This window comes from Strigops habroptila, chromosome 1 (assembly GCF_004027225.2).
Source record: "Strigops habroptila isolate Jane chromosome 1, bStrHab1.2.pri, whole genome shotgun sequence".
Classification (NCBI taxonomy): domain Eukaryota; kingdom Metazoa; phylum Chordata; class Aves; order Psittaciformes; family Psittacidae; genus Strigops; species Strigops habroptila.
Window position 1 is genome coordinate 115,334,404 of NC_044277.2, and position 21,404 is coordinate 115,355,807.

General features: G+C 36.1%; 1 protein-coding gene across 7 annotated transcripts in view; it reads left to right on the forward strand.

Moving 5' to 3' along the window:
* Window positions 1-21,404, forward strand: part of ARHGAP21 (Rho GTPase activating protein 21) — a 111,323-nt gene that overhangs the window by 57,231 nt on the left and 32,688 nt on the right. For all 7 annotated transcript variants that reach the window (XM_030482012.2, XM_030482003.1, XM_030482032.1 and 4 more), the window contains 3 exons: window positions 6,895-6,987; window positions 10,259-10,337; window positions 15,948-16,002. In XM_030482012.2, the coding sequence (XP_030337872.1) occupies window positions 6,895-6,987; window positions 10,259-10,337; window positions 15,948-16,002 (227 nt within the window). The remainder of the gene's footprint in view (window positions 1-6,894; window positions 6,988-10,258; window positions 10,338-15,947; window positions 16,003-21,404) is intronic.

Genomic DNA, 21,404 nt, shown 5'->3' on the forward strand with positions numbered 1-21,404 from the left:
TTTTGAGGATGGTATGCCATCAGTATTCTGTTTTTCTAGAGTTGCCCTATTTCAAAATTTTATTTAAGAGGTATCTCAGAGGCAGAAGTCTCCCAAGAAAGCGTTGTAGGAATATTTGGAGACAAGCTGAAGAATACCTATACCTGTTAAAAATAGAGATATATGAAAGGTGAAATTCCTATTTTATGTTTAATACAGTGCCTGGAAATCTAGTATAATTATAATCCAGTATCTTTTTTTTTTAATATGGTGTTCTTACTTTTTCCTACTTTATCTCCTTTTTCTGTGTAGAAGTATCTATAGCAACTAGCTGCTTATCTTCCAAAACAAAAATGAAAGGCAACTTAGGTATATTGCTCAGTGTCCTTTTCTGTAGAGACTGAGCATGCACTTTCTAATGATGCTTTAAACATCTGTTTTCACTGAGGTTTCTGGATTATTAATTTTTGATCATCAGGCTATTTTTTTAAATGTTCCTAGCTATGAATTACAGTTTCTACCCTTCAGTTGTCGAAGCTAAATACTTCCAACTTATGACCTGAGCTACTTCAGCTCTGTGCAAGTCTGGTTTGATGTTGTAGAGCCAGATGGAAAAAACCAAGGAAGAGGTTTTTTATTCCTTGCTGCTGCTTACATAATGCCTCAAGTATTTGATGTTTCATTTCTTTAAACAGACTGATTTCTGTAATGTAGTTTGTGCTCTCCCAGGATTTAATTTAATCCCACGTTTTTTAACATCATTGTCTATCAGCTCAGTCTGTTATAAAATAAACTAATTGTGCCTGTGATAATGGAACAAAGTATATAAGGAACAAGAGAATGAATGTAAAAGCAAGTATTTGGCAAGGTCATAGGTTGCTGGAATGATACTGTCTAAGGTATATTATTGTGGAACTAGGAGTAAGAGACGAGAGGTATGTAACACTAATGCTTTAGGATAGTGCCACAGTAAATTGTCCTTTTTAATGGATTTTTAATCCGCCTTAATTTTTTAACACTAAATGTTGAGAGTGCTGAAAGAGGGCTTGTTTAAATTTTCCACTGAGACCAAAACCTGAGGATTTCTTTTTCCCTTAAAATACATCCAGAATGTCCAGCAAAGTGGCCTTCCAGGTTGTCACATATGTAACATTTCTCAGTGACTGCTGCTGAGTTCAGATCATCTTTGATTTTTCATAAAAATGTAAAGAGCTGCATAAGTGTAATTTCCGTGGATTTACAGGAGAGTCTGTAGGTTCTCTAGAACAGACATAAATTGAATGGCTATGTGCTTATCTAAGAACTACAGTAAATCCTCTAGACTGTTTAATCATAGGTTAAATTTTAAACTTGAAAAGGTTTTCTTTGAGAGAGTTGAAAAATTTGTAATAATATTTGCAAATAATGCAAAGGGAAAACATGGTTTTGGAGAGTTTGTAATGAAGTTGAAACTGTGTTATATATTTTCCATAACAGTGCCAGATTATTTTTCTTCTCTCCCCACCTTGCCATGAAGATAGAATTGAGGTTCTATTAGTCAAATGGTTTAAGAGTAAGCAAAAGAAAAAATAACATCTTTGAGTTGCCTAATCAAAATGCCAGAGGTGCGTTGAGTAATAACAGAGGGTATTTTTCCTGTATCACAGAGTTGAATGGCGGGTGTTTCTCGCCTAAGTGACTCAGCAGTGCTATTTGACTTGCTATCATCCTCTTTTAGAAGCTTATCCTTAGCACTGTATTTTCCTTTTTTTTTTTTTTTTTTAGTTAATTCGTACTTGACAGTGGGTGAAATAAGCTTTGTTGGGGCTGGGCTGGGACCTTTGGGCTCCTTCTCTGCAATGGATTGCTAGTGGAGAAATGCTTACTATGTATGAAATTCAGTTTGCAGATTATAAAATCCAGAATTGTCTTTAGTTGGACTCTCTCAGTTAAATGTAATCTTGACAATTTTGTGATTTATGTTTAATTAAATGAAATCTCTGTTAATAAATTTAAGTACTGCTGTACTTGCAGCCATCTCTTTTTGAGTAGCTTGGGAAATGATTAGCATATTTTTGATTCAGGGATCATACAGAAGCATTTGTCTCACTGTATCTGTACATACTTATCCTCTCTGCCTAAAAGGTGTCCCAAGAATCAGTGCCACTCGGCGTTGTTGTGCCAATGGAGTTCAAATGCCTTGGCTATCCAAAAGCATACTTGTAGATCTTCATGTTCAAGAGGAACGTTCCTCCTCCTTGAGTCAAAGATGTACATAAGAGCCTGTCTTAATTTACCAATGTTGAGGTTTCTCATGGCACTGGTGATTCTTTAATATAAAAATAAAAATCACCCTTTTGCTGTCTGCTGAGCATAGAGGCTGGAGTAAAAGTGTTCTGCATAAGGCTAACAACTGTAGCCTTTATTCATTCCTGTGTTACGCGGATTTCTATGCACAGATCAGCTGCCCTGGGCTGAAAAAGACTTTTTCCTCTAGGAAGAGAAGAAATGGCATGTTTTTAAGCAGCTGATTCTTAGGAGAGACTTTATAAGAAAGTATGTATTGCACTGTCCCCTGCAACACTTGCAGGTTTGTGCTCTTCAGGTCATAAAGACAGGAAAGGCTATATCAGCAACAGCACTTCGGTGTGGGGTTTGTTTGGTTGGTTGGTTTCTTTTGTGTTTTTTTTCCCTCTTCAAAATGTAAAGTTTCCTTGTCAGAGAGGTGTCCTTTGTGTAGTCTTTATGACTTGGATCTTTTTATCTGACTGACTTCTTTTTATCAGATGGTTAATGATTATAGAGAAGTGATGTGTTTGTTGCTATTTTGTAGTGTTTTGGTAGATTGGATAATACAACTTCTGCCATGTCATTTGGTTTTCCAGAATGCTCCATCCCTGGCAGTGTTCAAGGCCAGGCTGGACAGGACCTTGGGCGACATGGTCTAGTGTGAGGTGTCCCTGCCCATGGAAAGGGGTTGGAACTAGATGATCTTAAGGTCCTTTCCAACCCAAACCATTCTGTGATTCTATGAATCACAGTGCAGTATAGTAATACTGTCTGGTATGCAAAGAGTAGCTTAAAAACTAACTCAAGGTGACTGCATTTGGTAATACTAGTTATGTTCCTTATGTAGCAGCTGTATTCCAAACTAGCATTTTAGGGGATTGAGTTAGAATTGGCACCTAGATAAAATTGATTTCTGTGTGAAATTAGGGGAATTAGGAGAAGTTTTGCTGTGTATGACCGCATGTAAGTAAATTATAAATGTTATCAACTCTTAATTCTACTGTTCTGTTTTAAAAGTAGTGATTTTTTTAATATTACCTTTTATTAAATAGAAATAAAATTTTATTATTAAACACAAATTTTATTATTTTATTATTTTATTGAACATGAAAATGTTTATATTGGCTAGGAAAAATACTGTTGCAGTAAACTGCTTTTCAGTGTATGTCTTGCATTTGATTTAGAAGTTCATACTTCTTCAGACTACTTAACTTCAGTTGCATAGACTAGGACTCTCTTTGATTTCTTACTTGTTTAAGCCAGTGAATTTTTGCCTTGAACCTTCTGTATACTTGGTGATTCATTTTTATTTCCTTCCTTCTGATGGTGCTGAATGTCTGAGGTAAACTTTCAAACAACAGTTTGCCTTCTCTAAAGTTATGTGCTCATTTGAATAGCATCACTTAAGGGAGTAGTTGTACTGCAGGGAATATTCTAGTTGTTCTGTCAGTAAAACTACATTACTGCCTGTACAATAACTTCAGCTTTAATTTTTCCTGACTGGTGACCATTTACTCATGCTGGAGATTCTTCTGTGCTAATAACAAGACTGATAAAGGAAAAGACAACTTGATCTTTATGGACTGTTTTTCAGTTTCCTGTCAGCTAACTTGTGTACTTAGCAACTTTATATGTTTCTATTTCTTTTACTGCCCTTAAGGAAGACTGCACCTTTGTTTATAGCTACATTTATGGGGAAATGAAGCAAACATGAAATTCTTTTTCACAGTTGCGCTTTTCATCTCTGCTGCCTCCTTGTGTATGTGAGTGTTCCTGGCAGCTCACACTTTCCCCTGTTTTTTGTGTGTGTGATGCCTTGTTTTTCACTAGCAGTTGAAGATTTGGCAGTAATGGTCTTATTTGACGATAGCCTGCAATGTAATGCTTAATTATAAAGTTGCTTACAAAAGCAGGGAGGAGGCAAAGTAATATTCAGCAATGAGCACTGGAAAAACATAGGCAAATAAGACTACATGTTTAACGCTAGTAGTATGAGCTGCTTTACTGCTCTTTGTTTTATCACCTTGTAAGGAATTGCTGGCATGCTCCAAAAAATTAGGCCTTTCAGTATTAGAAAGGAATATTGTCAATCTGCTCTGGCACTATGTAGTGCAGAGCTGGAGAACTTAGTGTAAAAGTTTCACTGTGATAATCTGCTCTAGGTGAAGGACTTTAGAAGGCAGGAAGTTTAGGCTCACATTTTGGACAGCATCTTGCTTTTGCCCGATGATTGGGTGCAAAAAGGACCCAGTGGAGATTTAGACACAATTAAACTGAAGCGTAGCGATTGTTAGATTTTGAGACATGAGGCAAGTTATCACATTGTTCATTTGGCTTGGATTTTATTTCTGTAATGATTGAGTGCACATCTAAAAGATTTATTCCCTCTCAGTCTGAAGAAAGTATTGTTGGCTTCTGCTGTCAGAAAATACTGTTTAACTTTGTTTACATTTCAAACTCAAAATATAAACATACGCTTTGAAGCTATGTATTCAAGGAAGTTCATTCATATGTTACTGATGGGGAAAAAGTTTTGACTTGTATCCAAATATGTAAAAGACCAAGGAGAAATTAAGAACATGTATTCATCTACTAAAGCTTGGGAGTCCTACCTTTTCTTCTTGTCTTGTATTTGGATATTACTGAGCTGTAAAATGAACCTGACAATGTAAATAACACTTTAAACCTTTCATCCCAATTTTTTGCCCCTAAATTGATCTTTAGGGTGGGGGTTCACCTTTTGGAGAAGAAGAATGACTGTTCAATATAGTGTCCTTCTGTATGTAGGACAAAGCTCAATGCCTACTTAGCTTTCAGAATCAGTCTATAAGATAGCTGTGAAAACCTGAAGCAAGTGCCCATGGTGCTGAAGAAGCTCTTGGTGTAGCCAACAGGTTGGTCAGAAATCAGATGCTTGGGGAAGCCTTCAGTCTCTGGTCTTCATAAATTAGTACAAGTTTCCCCTCTTACCTCAGAAGTGGGAAGTGTGTGAAAGGTATTCCGTGTTGGATGTTGAACAGGAGTAACCTTACCTGCTTGACCTCTTGCTTTTCATGTTCAAGTATGGACAAGGCATGAAGTAGCAGTTGAGTGTTAAGCAAACTGGCAGTAGGCCACTAACTTTTTTTTTTTATGAGCATTTGATAAAGGAAACTGAGGTAGCCCCTTGGTGTTGAGTTATCGGATATTAAGTGTTATAAATTAAATGTGCCATGGGAACTGCATTATTTTTATTTTTCTTGTCACTTTTGGGATTGTATATCTCTTCACTAGAAGATTGAGTGGCAATACTGGGAAGATGTTTGGTGGTCCTATGAAAGGTCATATTTTAACTTCACTCTTGCAAGTGGTTGAAGCAACCTTTTGTTCATGGCATCTGGGTAAATTATACTTGGAGGTTGTCTAAACTTGTTGAAACATTACTGCCTCTCAAAGGATGAGACCCTCTCATGTGTTCAGTGTCTACTTAGTTCATCAGATTAAAAATGACAGATATTAGCTTTGGTTCACAAAGAGCATTTTGTATGTCTTGTAGCTGTGTCCTGCTAATAAAATTTTGAAGTATTTGGGAACTGAGCTGCCAGCTGGAGTTTCTTGATTTATAATTCAGTTACTGTGGATATAGCAATTACCTGATTTTATCCAATCAACTTTTTGATTGTTCTCTACCAATCTGGAGTTATTTTAAGAAGGTCATTTAGAGCCATATGATTAAGCCATCTTGTTCAACTGTTTGTAGTAAAATGGCAGGACACTGAGGGTCTGCAGCATGAAGGCAATAGGCTAAAACGTGTATTTGAAAAATGTGAATTGGAGTCAGAGGGAGGTCTGGTTTTGGGCAATTTATTAAAGTTCTTCAAATAATGAGTTTTTTTCCACATGGAAATTGAATCAAAAATAGACTGTAAAAGTATACTGGGAGGGCAAGAAGATAGAGGTATTATGGTTACTAACTACTGTAGATCAACTTCTGCAGTAGTAGAAGTTAATGTATGTTTTGTATCCATACAGTTTTGTATGTATGGATACTGCATATACTACAGCACATGCAGACGTTATAATTTGTTTTGAATTCTAAATTGCTTTTTGAATTTTGATATATCTTCAAGAAAATGTTAGACTTCATCTTGGAGCATCTGAAAAACAGTGTTAGAAAATCAGTTTCAGTTCCATGAGGACTATAAGCCAATGTTATGGGTTTTTTCCCTTCTAAGGAAAGATGCAAAGATTTTATTTTTCAGTTTGCACTACTAGTTCTTACTCAGCTTGTCGGGCTTTATATCTTATGTCAGATAGCCGTCTAGAGGAGGAAGGGATAATTCTTACTGAATAGTGTAAGCATCAGCATGAGGATGAAATGAACCTGAAAAATACCACTTACTGGAACATATTGACAAGTTTAAGTTTGAGATACATCTCCCTCCCCACCCCTCTCCCCTTTCTTTTTTCCCCAGACACCTAAAAGATGTTTAGTGTATCTGTCTTTAAGACTCCTAGTCTCTCTTCCTTTCCTCACCTCAGATTGATCCTGAGTTTTCAATGTAATGACGAACATGGCAGGATTGCATTTCATAACAATTCTTAAAGTGAAAACATGTGTAATGCAATATAATTGAATGCTATTAACAACTATACTTTCTTTCTCAGGGAAACAGAGAAACAGACTGGAGCCGATGGATACCATATTTGTTAAACAAGTTAAAGAGGGTGGACCTGCTTTTGAAGCTGGACTGTGCACAGGTACTGTTCTTCTATAACACTGATAGCATGCTCGTGTACATGATGTAAACTATATATATGGTTTAAGTTTCTACACATAGTTCTATCTTCCGTTTAAACATTGTTCTTTCCTTCAGAGGTATAAAACCTCTCTTAAATTGTTCTCCAGTGTTTTTTAATCTCATTGTGTTCTCTCAGGAAGTGCTGTACAAAATGTATTAAGGCATTAAATCCTTAGTCTTTTTGGCTTATTATCTTTTAAAAAGATAATAACTAGTCCAAGATAAAATATGTGAGGAAAAAGTGAAAGGGGAAGAAAACATCTGTGAGCTCCTATTTCTTTTGCTTTTTGACAAATTAATAACCTCAAAACATTCAGGTTTTTGTCCTTTAAATTATTCCACCTCCTTAAATCAAGTGGGAACAATCCATGTTTGTATCTTATAAAATTTTGTTCAGTTGTTTGATTTAATCAAACTGGAGAGGAGAAAACGTGGTTTTCGTGAAATGCCAGGTACTTTGTCACACCCTTACTTAAATGTTGAAGGGAAAAAAAGCTATGTTAGAATGGGAGGCCTTACAAGTGATAAAACAGTAAGTTATGTACATGGATACCAGCACAAACACAGGTTTCTGTTCTTAAAAATATGGCAAAAGATAGGTTCTGTGAAAGGATTGTGGTTGTGTTGATAATGAGATGGTTATTTTCTTTTTGAAAACAGTTATTTACATGCATTTGACTGGAATAGGATAATTTTTGTATGTTTCTTCCTAAAGAAATGCAAAGGTTCTAGGATGATCAGCAATTTAGAAACAGTGCTGGATCCTCCTTGTACAGAATAAGGCATTTTTCTTTTTTGAAGTCCTCCTTAAGTAGTTATTCAGGAAAGGGCTTCTTTGGCATTATTTTAATGCTGTTATGTAAAGAAATGTTTTGGCTTGATAAAGTGCAGCATATGTTGAAGTTGTACAGAGGAGCCATGTTAATTTTCAGTCCGGTTAGTGTTTGCCAAATTGAAAGAGATGAAATCTGTAGAGAATACTTTATTTTTAGGCATAGAAGAGATTTTTAGGAGCCTAGAATAAAGAACAGAAAATAAATTTTTAAATTACCAGAATATTCTTCTTAAACACATTGCTGGTAGCAGTTATATCTAATTAGGTCATGCCACTGTTTCTTGTTGGAAACTTCAGGGTGAAATGTATTGCTATATCTGTGTCTTGAAATCATATTATAAAACACTCAGGGAATAATCAGCCAGATAGATTGCTTGACCTCTGATACAGACACTGTATACATTTCTTATTTTGTAGAATCATCTTTGTGGTTTTGGTTTTTTTTTTGGTTGGGGTTTTTTGTTTTGGGGTTGTTTTTTTTTTTTCATGTGTGTGTTTTGTTTGGTTTTTTTTTTTTTAAATTCAACTTGATTTTGTTTTGTGGTCATACTAATGGAAAGAAAATACTCGAAAATCTCGTATTAAAATACAGACAGCCGCGTTTCCCATGTCTTGGTCTTCATGCTGATTTTTATGTCTTTTAAGAAATCTGGAGAGGGACTTTTTACCAGGGCATGTAGTGATAGGACAAGGGGGAATGTTTTAATACTGAAAAACGGTGGATTTAGATTAGACATTAGGAAGAAGCTCTTCACTATGAGGGTGGTGAGACACTGGTACAGGTTGCCCAGGGAAGCTGTGGCTGCCCCATCCCTGTCTGTGTTCAAGGCCAGGTTGGACGGGGCTTGGAGCGACCTGGTCTAGTGGAAGGTGTCCCTGCCTGTGGCAGGGGGGTTGGAACTGGATGATCTTTAAGGTCCCTTCCAACCCAAATCATTCCATGATTCTATCTATATGCAGGAATATAAAGAACTGTGTGTGGAAAGGGAGATGGTGTGTGTTCAGATTAATTTCTAGTTTGATCAAAGGTATCTAAAGGGCACCAGATTGATAGACAGCTATTAGAAAAAGCCTTCATGCTTAAGTATCTTTTTTGACTTACAGGCACTGGCCTTCCCCTTTATGTACTCCTGAAACTAAGCAAAGTTGTATTTTTCAGAGTCGCTTGTTCCCACTTTTTTCATGTAACCAGTTCTGCATTGTGTCCCACACGAGGTTTTTGACAGGTTCATTGGATGTGTACTTCAGGTAGACTTGTTCCACTGGTGTGTGTAACCTAGTTTGTTTCTTTGGGGAAAAAAAAACCACCAAGACACCAAACCTGCACAAGGTTTGGTGATATGGCCTACTTTACAGATGTTCCTAATTGCATTTTTTAGTGGAAATAGTGAGTAAAGATCTGTATTCGTGGGAAAGTTCTGAAACAGAGTTGAAAAAAGCCAGTTTTCAGTTCCAGAGGAGGATCTGGTGTGTTCCGAGGAAGTCTTGCCATAGAACCTAGCAGGACATGGTTCAGAGCTTGTAAATAAAGAGTATTTTTTGGCACAAACTACAGCATTTCTTTTTCCTGCAACTTTTTGAAAAGATTTGTTTTGGTATTACACTGAGCATTTACAAATTTGTATTCATGGAAGTCCAATTTCTCAGCCTAATTGCATAAGGTATCTACGTGTGGGGGGGATAGGGCTTGTCATCCATCAGAGGTGCCTGTCAGTTGTGGGTTGCTGGCAGGCATTGAATGTTGTCACCAGCCTTTCTTTCATCGCTTAGGAAGCAAGATGCAAAACTCTTGGAGAGTTCTTTCAGGTGAAGGGTGGTAACAAGCTGATAGAAGTGCATATGTAAACTGGAGGAAACTGGAGCCTTTCAAAATATCCATTCTTTATTTCTCAGAAGGAAGAAGTACAGAATTGCAGTATTTGCTGCTATTAAAGGAAATGTATACAGCTACACCTGGCAGTATACTGAGATAAAGTTGGGTTTATTTTGAGGTTAAATGCTGGAATGAAATGTGTACTTATAATTCACTTAAGAATTGGGCAGGCTTGTCAGTATGTGTTGCCATACATCAAAAACTTTATTTTGGAGCCTTTATTTTGAGCCTCTCTATAGCTTACACCTGCTTGTGGTTTTCTTCCAATGAGTTTCTAGGCAGTTCATTTGGACGGTTAGAATAAGATCTGCATTTGAAAACGTTCTGAGAAAAGAGTAGAAACTTGGCATCCTGTATATGGTTACATGTAGTTGTATTGTGCATCTCTTATTTTCAAAGATGACTAACCTTAGTTTAATGTATTTGTGATCTTGATTATTGTGAGGTACGGAAGTACAAAATAAAAATGGTCAAAAAAATGTCTAGACAAATTAATTGAAGGTATAACTTTTCCTTTTGCAGGTGACAGAATTATAAAAGTCAATGGAGAAAGTGTTATTGGGAAGACGTATTCTCAAGTCATTGCTTTAATACAGAACAGGTAAGATAATGTATATGCCACATTTTTTGTATATTAAGCAGGAAATGACCACTTATGGTGGTTCTGAAAAAGTCATATTTTTAAATTTTCCTTAATACACACTGTTTTACTCTTTCTGTTTTCATGTATTCACTGAATGCTGAGAAAGGTTTGAGTATGGGTCTGCTGAATTGTGCCCACAGTCCTTCTACTTCAGTACTTGTCCCTTGTTAGCAAATCACACTGAGTGTTATAGAGGAAGCTTGTTTGAACTTAAAATAGGAGGATTAGGTAGATGTACACCACACATGTCAATTTAAAAACATCAGAAAAATCTACCTTGTTTATGAAATCTGCTAACTAGAAATCAGCATATCTGGTAAAGGAAAAATGTTATCCTAGTGCACACCTACAAAATGTCTGCAGTACATCTTGGCTTTCCTCGGTTTTGCAGTAAGTGATGGGCCTTGCAGAGTTGAGGAAATGGTAATATTTACTGCTTCTGCAACTCATAAGGGCTTGTTAAATCATGTCCATACATGAATTTGCATACTCCTTTTCGTGCCTCATATCTGCCTCCATTTTTACAGTTTTCTTAGTGCCAGTTTCTCTTCTATAGCAACAAGTTTTCAATATAATAATGTATTACCTGGAAAGAAGATGTATTATGATTAGCATAGAAAAATGTTCTCTAAATACATCTCCTGTCACATTATTTTTAGTAAATCTTCACGCATTAAGACTTAGGTATGCTTACAGTTAAAGTAGGAAAATGAAGGTCCTGATATTACTATTTCAGTGGAAGCTTTATTCAAGATTTCATTCAAAATAAATATATCCCTACCTTTTTTTTTCCTCTCTCTTTTTTTTTTTTTTTACCTGTTAAAAGTAATGACAGCAAGGTATACTGAAATGCATTTTGTATCGTTAGTACTTTCTATACAAGAGCTGGAAAGATGGAATCTGTCTTTTTTTTATAAGCTTTACTGGAGATAACACTAGCCATGTATTTTTTTTTCATTTTGTGTTTGTAGAGCCAGAACTATATTACTAAGTAGTGTATGCCTAAGACATGGGACATTATTTTAGATGCCCAACAGGTACATCAGTCAATTAAATCATAGAGATTGGGTTGGAATGGACCTTAAAATTCCAACCCCTCTGCCATGGTTGCCCCATCTGCAGTGGCCTACGTGGCCAGAGATTCTTAACTCTAGGTCTCCTTGGGTATAAAGTTTTATTTTCAACCCTATGACTGTACATGGTGAACTGTCCCAGCAGAATGCAACCCCTGCCCACTGTGGATAAACCAGGGACACCTGAACAAGGCCTTATCGGTGATTGTCTAGTGCAGCCAGGAATGGTGTAGTGCACTGCTGCATCTGTCTGTCTAATTTCCATGAGTGCAGAGAAGATGAAGGGATGCTGTTGTTAGTTAGGAGAGGAGAACAGTTTGTTGCCTTGAGCCAGATGTGTACATCACAGAAGATGGTAACAAAAGGTTATGTGTATCTGTGAGTGTTTTATGCAGAAATATAATCATCAGGAAGTCTTCAGCTGGACCTCTTAAGATAAACAGGTAAATGTTAATTCTGATCCATCAGGAGAACTCATACTCCAGATCAGGTCTATCTTCCTTGTAGGCAATACTTCTCATGTGACTAAAGAATGATCTCTCTAATTCTTTTATTGAAAATGGTATTTTTGAGCTTAGAGCAGTTTGTTCTGCACATGTGCTGCCATTTCATGGCAAGTAAAATTACATTATGGTGTATACTTCTTGTTTTAGCATGTTGTTCTTGCATCAGCGTAGCCATCCTGGGTCAGATTGATGATCTGTTTATGTCAGTATCCTCTGCGATAATATCCAGAAATGGGTTTTTAAGAGAAGACTATGAAAACACTGAAAGTATTGTAGAATACCAAGTGATACTTGGTCAGGTAGTACTAGCCCACTTCCCAGAAATCCTCAGTTTAGGAACTTGCCAAAGCAAAGGTCTTATCTGCATCACTTGATTTAATAGTTCTTGATAGGTTGGTCTTGCACAAGTTCACTTTTAAATGTGAACTTTTCATGCTAAAAAATACCCATTGACACAGTTCTTGCTGGTTTGTGTCTCAGCTAATCTTCCATGCAGCACACCTTAGTTTCTTCAGTAGGCTTTGTGCAAGCAACTTGCTGAAAGGCCTTTGAAAGGCTGACTTGTCCATTGAAGTCTCCTTTATTCATGACTAAAGACAGTTTCATGTATAGTCTCAGTATGTTCTATGATGGTTTTCTAGACATTTTAATTACTGTATTTTTAATTCTTGTTTTTAATTACCCTTTCAAACTTATTGCTGACCTTAGGTGCTTATTCTTTTGTCATTTTTCTGATCATCTTCAGAACAGTTTTTAAGCATACAGCAAATTTTATCATCTCTTACCTCTAAGGAGAGAGTTCGCCCCCACACTTACTGTTCAGCTGTTTTGCAGTGAAACTCAGTCTGGACTTAGTGATTTTTGAATATCAACACTCATTTTCCATAGCTGCTGACTATTTTTCTAGAAAAGTTGTTTGTCCTCATTATATAATGCTGCAGGCATCAGAACTTAGCTGCCTTAAATGAAATGATCCCCATAAATTCCATTGGGGCTTATGATGAAATATAGTTCAGCCACGTTTTGTATTGTTCTCATTAAAAGTTTCAAGCTGTGTCTAGAATGTTACCTATTTTGCTCTGGTTGGAGACGGCAAAACAATACTTACACTGATTATTTCCTCTGGAAGGTGAAGGGCACACCTCAGAAAAGTTGCTGGAAATAACTGTGTCCTATAAGATTAATTATGAAACCACTGTTCAGTCACGGTTTCCTACTCTTAACCAATAGCTGTTAGTTTGGTCCATTGAGAATTTATTCTGTTTACTTAATCGACTTGGAGTTATGTTGGTTATTAATGTAAACTCTGTAAATTATTTATAGTTCTAAATAAAACAAGAAAACAATTCTGATTCCCAACTTTTTCTATAACTGTGAGGAATTTGGATTATTAGGCCTATTCTGCTTGTTTCTCTTTGTACATTCTTGAAATTGTTCAGATTGCTTACAAATGTACAGAGTTGAGCAACTGGATCTGTTTCATTAATCCAAAATAATGCATCAAAAGCTAGTCTTTAGTTTGGTGACTCCGAGTCAATAAATTTAAACTTAACTCTCAAAATGTGTAATGCAAGTCATTACATCTCTGAGAATTCACAATACTGTGTCTAATATTTTAGTGTAAACTGCCATTTTATGTGGTGGTTCTTAATAACTCTTTATAATTCAGAATTTGCATGTAGTAAATACACCAGAAATATTCCTTAATACTTTCTGTTTCTGATATGAGAATTAAAAAACATTTTGAAAGCATGTCACAAAATGTAAAGCTGGAGGATCCAAATACTCTCCAGAAGGTTCTGCAGACAAACTGGAATAAAATAGTTAAGTACATAGTTACTTGAAGGATACATAAAACATTGTTCCTGAAGGAACCCTTTCCTCTTTTGGGTGACTACTAAAAAAGCGTTAGACTGGGTAAATTGATTTAATCACTTTCTAAAAAAATAAAAAAGGCACAAAATATTTGTATAAGAGAATGGTTTGTTCTGTCCCAAATTATATTCCTTTTTATAAAAAGTACTTGAAGAGAAACAATATTATTTGTCATATTTTTGACTTCCAAAGTCTTCATCCTGCAAATAAGCATTGATTGCTACCATACCATAAGTTGCCTAATAGGATTTACACATACATGCTACCCACACGTGGAAATGTCATCTGAACATTTCATTGGAAATGCCTCCAGCTATAGTATCTCTTTCATATTCACTTTTTGTTTTACCACCGATAAATAAGTTAATATCCATACAAAGGAGTTCAGGCAAAAGTCAGCTCCTGATGACACTACTTTTGAAGAATTATTTTAAATAGCTTTGCTGTTTGTGCATTCAGTCAAAATAGGAAATGCTGTTGTAAATGTACAGTAAGAAGTCAATACTTTCATCTTTCTTAAAATTCACTATTCTGAAAAAAATTTTTAAAAGCCTTTTGAAGACTTACTTTTTCCTAGCAGTGCATAGGCTTAAAAAGAAAAACTTAAATCTATCACTGCTGATCTTTAGTCTTAAAACTAAACCAATTTATGCTGCTTGGAGAACCTTTGTTTTTTTTCCTCCTCCCAAGTGAATAATGGTTTAAGATTGTGAAACTAAATACCCTTACTCTGCTAATTTGGAATGCAGCCTTATGTCTGCAGTTGCTAACAAATGGAAAAAGAACCACAAGATAAAAACATTTTTCATATAAGAAAGCATAATAAATCCCATGTTACATGTTTGAGAAGATGGCTTTCTGCAGAAATAAGAAGCTGAGGTCCTTCTCAATGCTTTCACAGACTGTTCTGTGCACCCTGAAGTCGGTGGCCAGTGTCTCTGCTCGTTTTGTCTTTTCTCAGCAAATGCATTGTACTGACCAGTACAGATTAGGTAATTTCTAGTCTGATATATCAAGTTACGTTGTATGCACTTTTTCTTGTGCTGGTATTGGTAAGTTTGTTTAAATATCCTTTCTTCTTGTGACATGTTATGTGAGATTTCTAAATAAAAGTTATAATCTCTCCATTTTCTGTTTTTTAAGGCTAGTTAAGTCTGTACAAGCCATCTCTTTTGTAGCCCTTCTCTGTACGTGTTCCAGTTTACATTTAATGAATGTGAACAGAGTATTCCTCTATGTCAGATGAGATAATGAATTCAGCTGTTCTGTATCCAATGTTACAAGCATATACTTCTTTCTTGCTTGTGAAAATCCTTTTTTCTGGTAGATACTAACTGCACGTTCACTGTTCTACAGTATTTGACTCTGGATAACCGATACACCATACATTCAGTATTCCAGTTTTGTCCGTATTTAAATTACATTGATTGAACTATCTGGATTCCTGTATCTTCCTGCTGTTCCTGCTTTTGGTTTCAGCAATTCAGACTGACAGGCTCAGCATTTATAAATAGCAAGCGTTTTTCATCCGTATTTCAGATGTCATCTGACTGACTAAATATGTTTAAGTTGATTCTGCTAGGAGGTGATTGGAGTGGAAAGGTGTAAGTCAGTGCTTGCCTTACTGTTGCTCCACTTTTCACATGATGTGGCAGTTACAACATTTCCCCAGCAATTTTAGAGTGCTAACAGACTTTAGTTTTAAATGGAATAGAGAGAGAAGTTTTAACTTGTGCTCACAGATTTGACACCTTGTTTTGTCTGAAAAGCTCCAAATGGCTAATGTACCTTAGGGCTGGAGGAAGGAAAAGCACCACAAAACAAATAAACAAAATCAAAACTGACAAAGCGTGTTGGCTTAATACACTGATTTTGCTGAGAACACAGATGTAGTCTTCAGTCAGATTTCTGCTCTACTCATATTTGCAAAGGTTCTAATGGAAATCAGTGTTTTTCTGTTTTTCATGTTAAATTATTTTACATTGTAAGTTAGTGTGGGAGTTCTTGAATAAGTTTCGTCCATGGAAGTTAATGGATCATTTTTGTAAGAAGAATTGAAAATCTTTTCCAAAAGTTCATGTGTGATGGTTTTGGTTTTTTTCTATTTCTTTCAGTGACAGCATATTGGAACTTAGTGTTATGCCAAAAGACGAGGACATTCTTCAATTGGTATGTTTATGAAGCTTATATTCAGACAGTATGTTGACTAAAGAAAAATGTCTTGCTGTTGATTATGAAGTCTTTGAACCGTGCTACCAGCAAATAATTAAAGAGCTAACATTAAAGTCTCTGTCACTCCTTAGATATTCTACAACTTGCTTGACATCCCTTGAAATTTCAGAGGAACCCAAATATAGGGGAGAATACCTTTTGCACGTGTTATTTCTAGCTTCTTGTAAAAAAATATATTTGTTAAAAATGTTTGTATTTTTATTACATTTTTATTAGTTTGCTTATGTTAGAAATTATGAATTGGGTTGCTTTCTTTAACTGGGTTGTCTAATTCTAAGTAAGTTGGGAATCATTACTAAATTTGAATTAAAAAACAACAAATGGTGCTTAGAATTAGCCTTTGCTAATAACGCACAAACTGTGCATTTCCAGGAAAGAAGTAAGGGGAATATGCTGAAGGTTATTAACAAAATTTTTAGTTGGAACTGCTGTAAATATTTTTTTACACTACTGCCTATATGCTCCCCATTTGAGCTGTGGTCCTGCATATATAGTGAGTTAATTCGTCTCCCATTTAGTGTCTCTCAGTCCAAAAGAGCTGTGGATAAAATATGATGTGTGTGTCTTGTGAAGAATCAGAATAATACCTAATGTATCAATATGCTTTAGTTTATTTTTAATTGGAAGTATAGGAAGGGGGTAGACTTTCTAGTTAGTAGTTGGAAAATTGTATTTTCCAATCCACACAGAAATAGTAACACTTGACTTTAAATGACATTTAAGAAAAATCTGTGGGTTTCAGTAGCTGTTTCCCAGTATTGAAGGGCAAATTAATGGGTAAAGAAGAAAACCCAAGAATCTCTGTTTTGAGCTGAAGGTGAAGATAGAGTCTAGTATAGGAACTCAGCCAGTTAGGCCAGCGGGCCAAGATTATTAGAATAGAAGTGATATTTTGAGAACATTTGATAAAGAAATATTTCAGTAATCCAGCACAAGGAATGTTGGGGGCAGGGGGTGGTTTTGATTGCATGAATAAGTGGGAGGGAAAAGCTGTTTGGCAGTGGTGGTTGGTGGGGTTTTTTTTTTCCCTTCCCCCACTCCCCCCCCTTTTTTTTCCCCTCCTCTGTAATGGGAACTGTAAATATATAAAAATACAGGAATAGTTCTAACTTGTAAGTGATTTGCATGGCCATATGCATCCAGTACAGTCTTGTAACCATACAATCTAAGGATCTGGGCAAGGCAAGATTTGTAGGTTTAAACTTTGTATTTGACTGGGCAAGAAGCTCTTAGACATATCTTCCTTCTGCTGATGAAAAAAGAAGTGTAAGCTTCAGGTGAAGTATAGATTGGAAATGATTGGAATTTAAGTTGTTATATCAACGAGTGAGATAATGATGGCAGAGGAAGACAGTCAGTTGTTGCCTTTGGGCTAGAGAAGGTTATTAGTAAAAAGAAAATAAGGTCATTCTCCTGGAGGAGATTGAGTGGTACAGGAAAGAGAAAAAATATCTGTGGGAGTTCTGGAAAAAAAGTGAAGTAATTTCCATGTGTCATTTAAAAAAACCTTTCTTTTAAGTTGTAAGATGTGGTAGAGTTGTGAAATTCGTTTGTGATGCTCCTCTTTTGAAGATAGGAAGAGGATTAGGTTTGAGTGGTGGGGTCATCATTTTGCAAAAGATGCTTTGCATTTCCTCTATAGCTGGTAGGGGTTCCTACTGGCAGTTGTTTGCTGTTGGGTTGGGTTGGTATGTGGTTATGATACCACGTGGAGGAGATTATGCTCCTGTTTGCTGTGAAGTGTGTTTTTAGGTATAAGTGGGTTTGTCTTGAAGACTGTCGGTTCTACAAGGCGTCTGGCAGAGGAAAGCCATGAAGAGACATGTTTTCTGCAGTCCACAAGACTGAGCATTGCTTGTACTCAGGCCTGTTGGAAAGGCTTCTGATAGCTGCAGTTTGTTCATGTGGTTCTGTCACAATCTGAACTTTAGTATGTATGTTTTCAGGTGTCAGTCTTTGATGGCAGAGTTGCAACATGTCAATACACAGGTGATAAAAATGAATTGTATCATACACCAGAAGCTGACAATTACAGCCTGTAGATTTCTCCCTTTTAGACTACCACAGAGGAGGAAAAAACTCATCACTTCTAAAACAACAATTAGCAGTATTTTGAGGCACAGTGCACCATTGTAACTTCAGTCAAATGAAAAATTTATGCAGTTCCTCTGAAGATGGTGATTGTTAGTCTTAAATCTTCAGGTGTTAGAATCTACTGTTCTCATTACAAGATTTGGTGAAGAACTTAGCTCTACTCAAAGCTGAACAGTCCTGTTTAAAATATTTTTAAACAGCATGGACCATTATTCCTTTCATTCCCTGTGAAAAGACAGTATTTGTTTTCAGCTGAGAGACTGCATGCTTTGTTTGTTTTGTTTTTCACTTTTTATCTTTGTGATTAATGTTGTATTAGCTTTTGTGGAAGTCTCTAAATAAATTATAAACCTCAGAGCATATTCTTCTTCCTGAATGAAGTTACAGCTCATATAAGTGATAATAATCTCTGTAGTGGTAGGGTCAGTGTAAGTGCAGAGTGACAAAAAAATGGTAAGGTACATTATGCCCTTATTAATAGAGGGAAAACTTATACTTCTGTCACTGAAGTTGTGTTATGTAAGTTGCTATCACTCGTAAACTGTTGATGTTAAATACAGGTATGCTGTAAAAATAGAAGAACTCAAAGCACTACTGCATATTATAGTAGGAGCTAATGAAAGGTTTATCTAGTGCAGTGAGGATGAAATAGTTCCATTATATTCAGGAATGATGCTGCTTGTGGTAAGGTTTACAGTACTTGGCAGCCTGCTCCATATGGTGATGACTGATTGCTAGGTTAACTACATAAAGAACACAGTTGCTTGTTTCTATCCTTAGTTTGCTATTTATAAACCTTGAGTTTAGTCTTCAGAAATATCCTTATATGTCTGCGAACCTTTTGGTATATTGGATTTCCTGAAAACAGGGGTTTAAATCCGTTCATCAATAGTAACAATGAAGTGGTCCAATCCACAAGTCATTACCCTCTGTGGCGTATGCACAGTGCTTACTTAGAAGGCAATTACATGTGAAAGCCTACTGTTAGTGTAATCAGTATCAGTCGTGTTCATTCACCGGTATGATCTTGGAAACATCACTTTTGGGATGGGGGAGAGGATATTTAAAACATCTCTACCCATGACAAAAACATGAACTCTTGACAGCTATGAATGGGTTGTGTTTTTTCATGCTTCTTGTAGGTTTTAGTGCCACTGACTACATACAAATGGAAAGGCACATTGAGGTCGACTGCAAATAGCTCTTAAGTGTATTTAATGGAATTGTTGCTGTTTTGTAGTCTTTGCATAACAAATTTAATACTAAAAAGTTGTTCAAATTGTGACACTTCTTAGTCATCCAAAAGCTTTTTGTGCTGCACAGAATATACTGAATGTAAAGGTGCTCCCATGAGAGAGAAAATTGAAATTGCTTAGCCCACTTACAGGTCAGCTGTGTTACAATTCTTGTCAATAGACTTTTTAGTGACTAATGTGTACATGTTAGGGTGTTCTTCATATGCAGGATTATTTCATGTGGGAATTTGCTTATTTGCTAATCATTCCTTGTGTATGTAAAGAAGAATATAGCTTCCAAGTCACTGAATTTTGAAGTATCAGGCACTTGAAAATACCACTCTTAAAAAATTGCATCTGTGATGCGAACTACATTGGAGCTGTTCATTTGGAAGGTTATTTGTAATGTGGCATATTAATGCTTACATATCAGGTTTACTATATGGAAATATATGTAGATTTTTTTTGTAAATATTTGTATCTACTTTGTGTGTGTATATCAACACACATGCTATAGGCAAGTTATCCTGATTTTTCATCTTTCATTTTCTGTCACTTCCCTCACTACCAACTCAGAAATTCAGTTTTCCTAACTTTTATACTACCTGCAACAGTTTCACTTTGAACAAGTTTTAAGAAATCATTTCCTCATGGGAATTGCCCTAAAAGGTAGGAGGTTTACTTGTAGTCCTAGGTGGTGTCACCATTACATTTTAGTAACACGTGAGTGTGTTGAAACATGCCTAGCATTCCAGAAAGATCTCTGTAGTTTCATTTACAAAAAGATTTTATTGGGCATTCTGTGAATAATGGTAAATGTGGAAATAAAAGGGGGCTGTTTACCTCTATATATCTTTTTATATGTTTAGTTCCCTCTTGCATACCTTTTGTTTTACATCTTCCTGTAAAATTACAGGCCATTGAAACTGTGTATCACTAACTGAAAGTAGACCATGTTTGAGATGGGGAACAAAAAAAATCCTAGATGGGAATGATGAGGAAAGCAAGTGAAAGTCAATTGAAGCATCTCTTCGCTTTTTTTCTCCTCTCTTTCTAGTCAGGTGGTGTGGATGTTTTCAGTAGGTCGGAAGAGTTTACTGCTTTGCCATTTCTGATACTTACAATTTTTGTGGAATTTCGCAGCTCTCAACGCCTTGTGGTACCCTGAAATTGCCAGGGATGCACCTGTGTTAAAAAATAAGAAAAAAGAAAACTAACTTGTATAAGGGAGTTTATTCTAGAGTTTTATATGCTGCAGTAACCTCCTGCCTCTGACTACAGGTCTGGTCATAGTCAGCTTGAACAATATTGTCTTTTTTTTCCTGAGACCATCCAGTTGCATCAGACCCAGTGGAGCAACATGGCTGTTTCACTGGCAAACTGTAAAATATTTTAATTTGTCTTACTTTTAATAAACACAGATGTTTTCATATGTAGCTGTATTTAGGCCCAAGTCTTGGACCGTTTGTTTACTTCCAGGTTTTGAACTGATGCAGTTACTTATGTATGCAGAGGATAATATTAAAGCTCTGGCAGCAAGTACAATGGAAGAAGGGGTGTGGTGTGAAGATGTAGTGACCTAGGAGACTTAAACTTTGTTATCTAACATTGCATATGTTGGAAAATACCATTTGCATCAACCCTCCTCATCTCAATATAGACTAATACTTACAAGAAAGTCTCTCACACGGCTTGTATGTGGAAATTAAATTCCTTGGGCTTAAGGCGTTAAATTTTATATACTAAAATTTCACTGCTGTTGAGAAGAAAGAGTATATGGGGGTTTTGGTCATTTTTTTCAGACAACGTTATTTGACCATAGTGTTTTCTGGGTGTCTCTGAGTAAAATGAAACCCCTTGAGCTGTATTAATGACATTCTTGCCAGAGCAAACTATAACTGGAAAGTGTTTCCTTTAAGACAGCTGAAAACCTTTTCTGGTGTGCAGCTCCCATACTCATGTTAAATGTGAGAATAGGTTAGGGCTGGGGAAGAGAAACATAATCAGAAG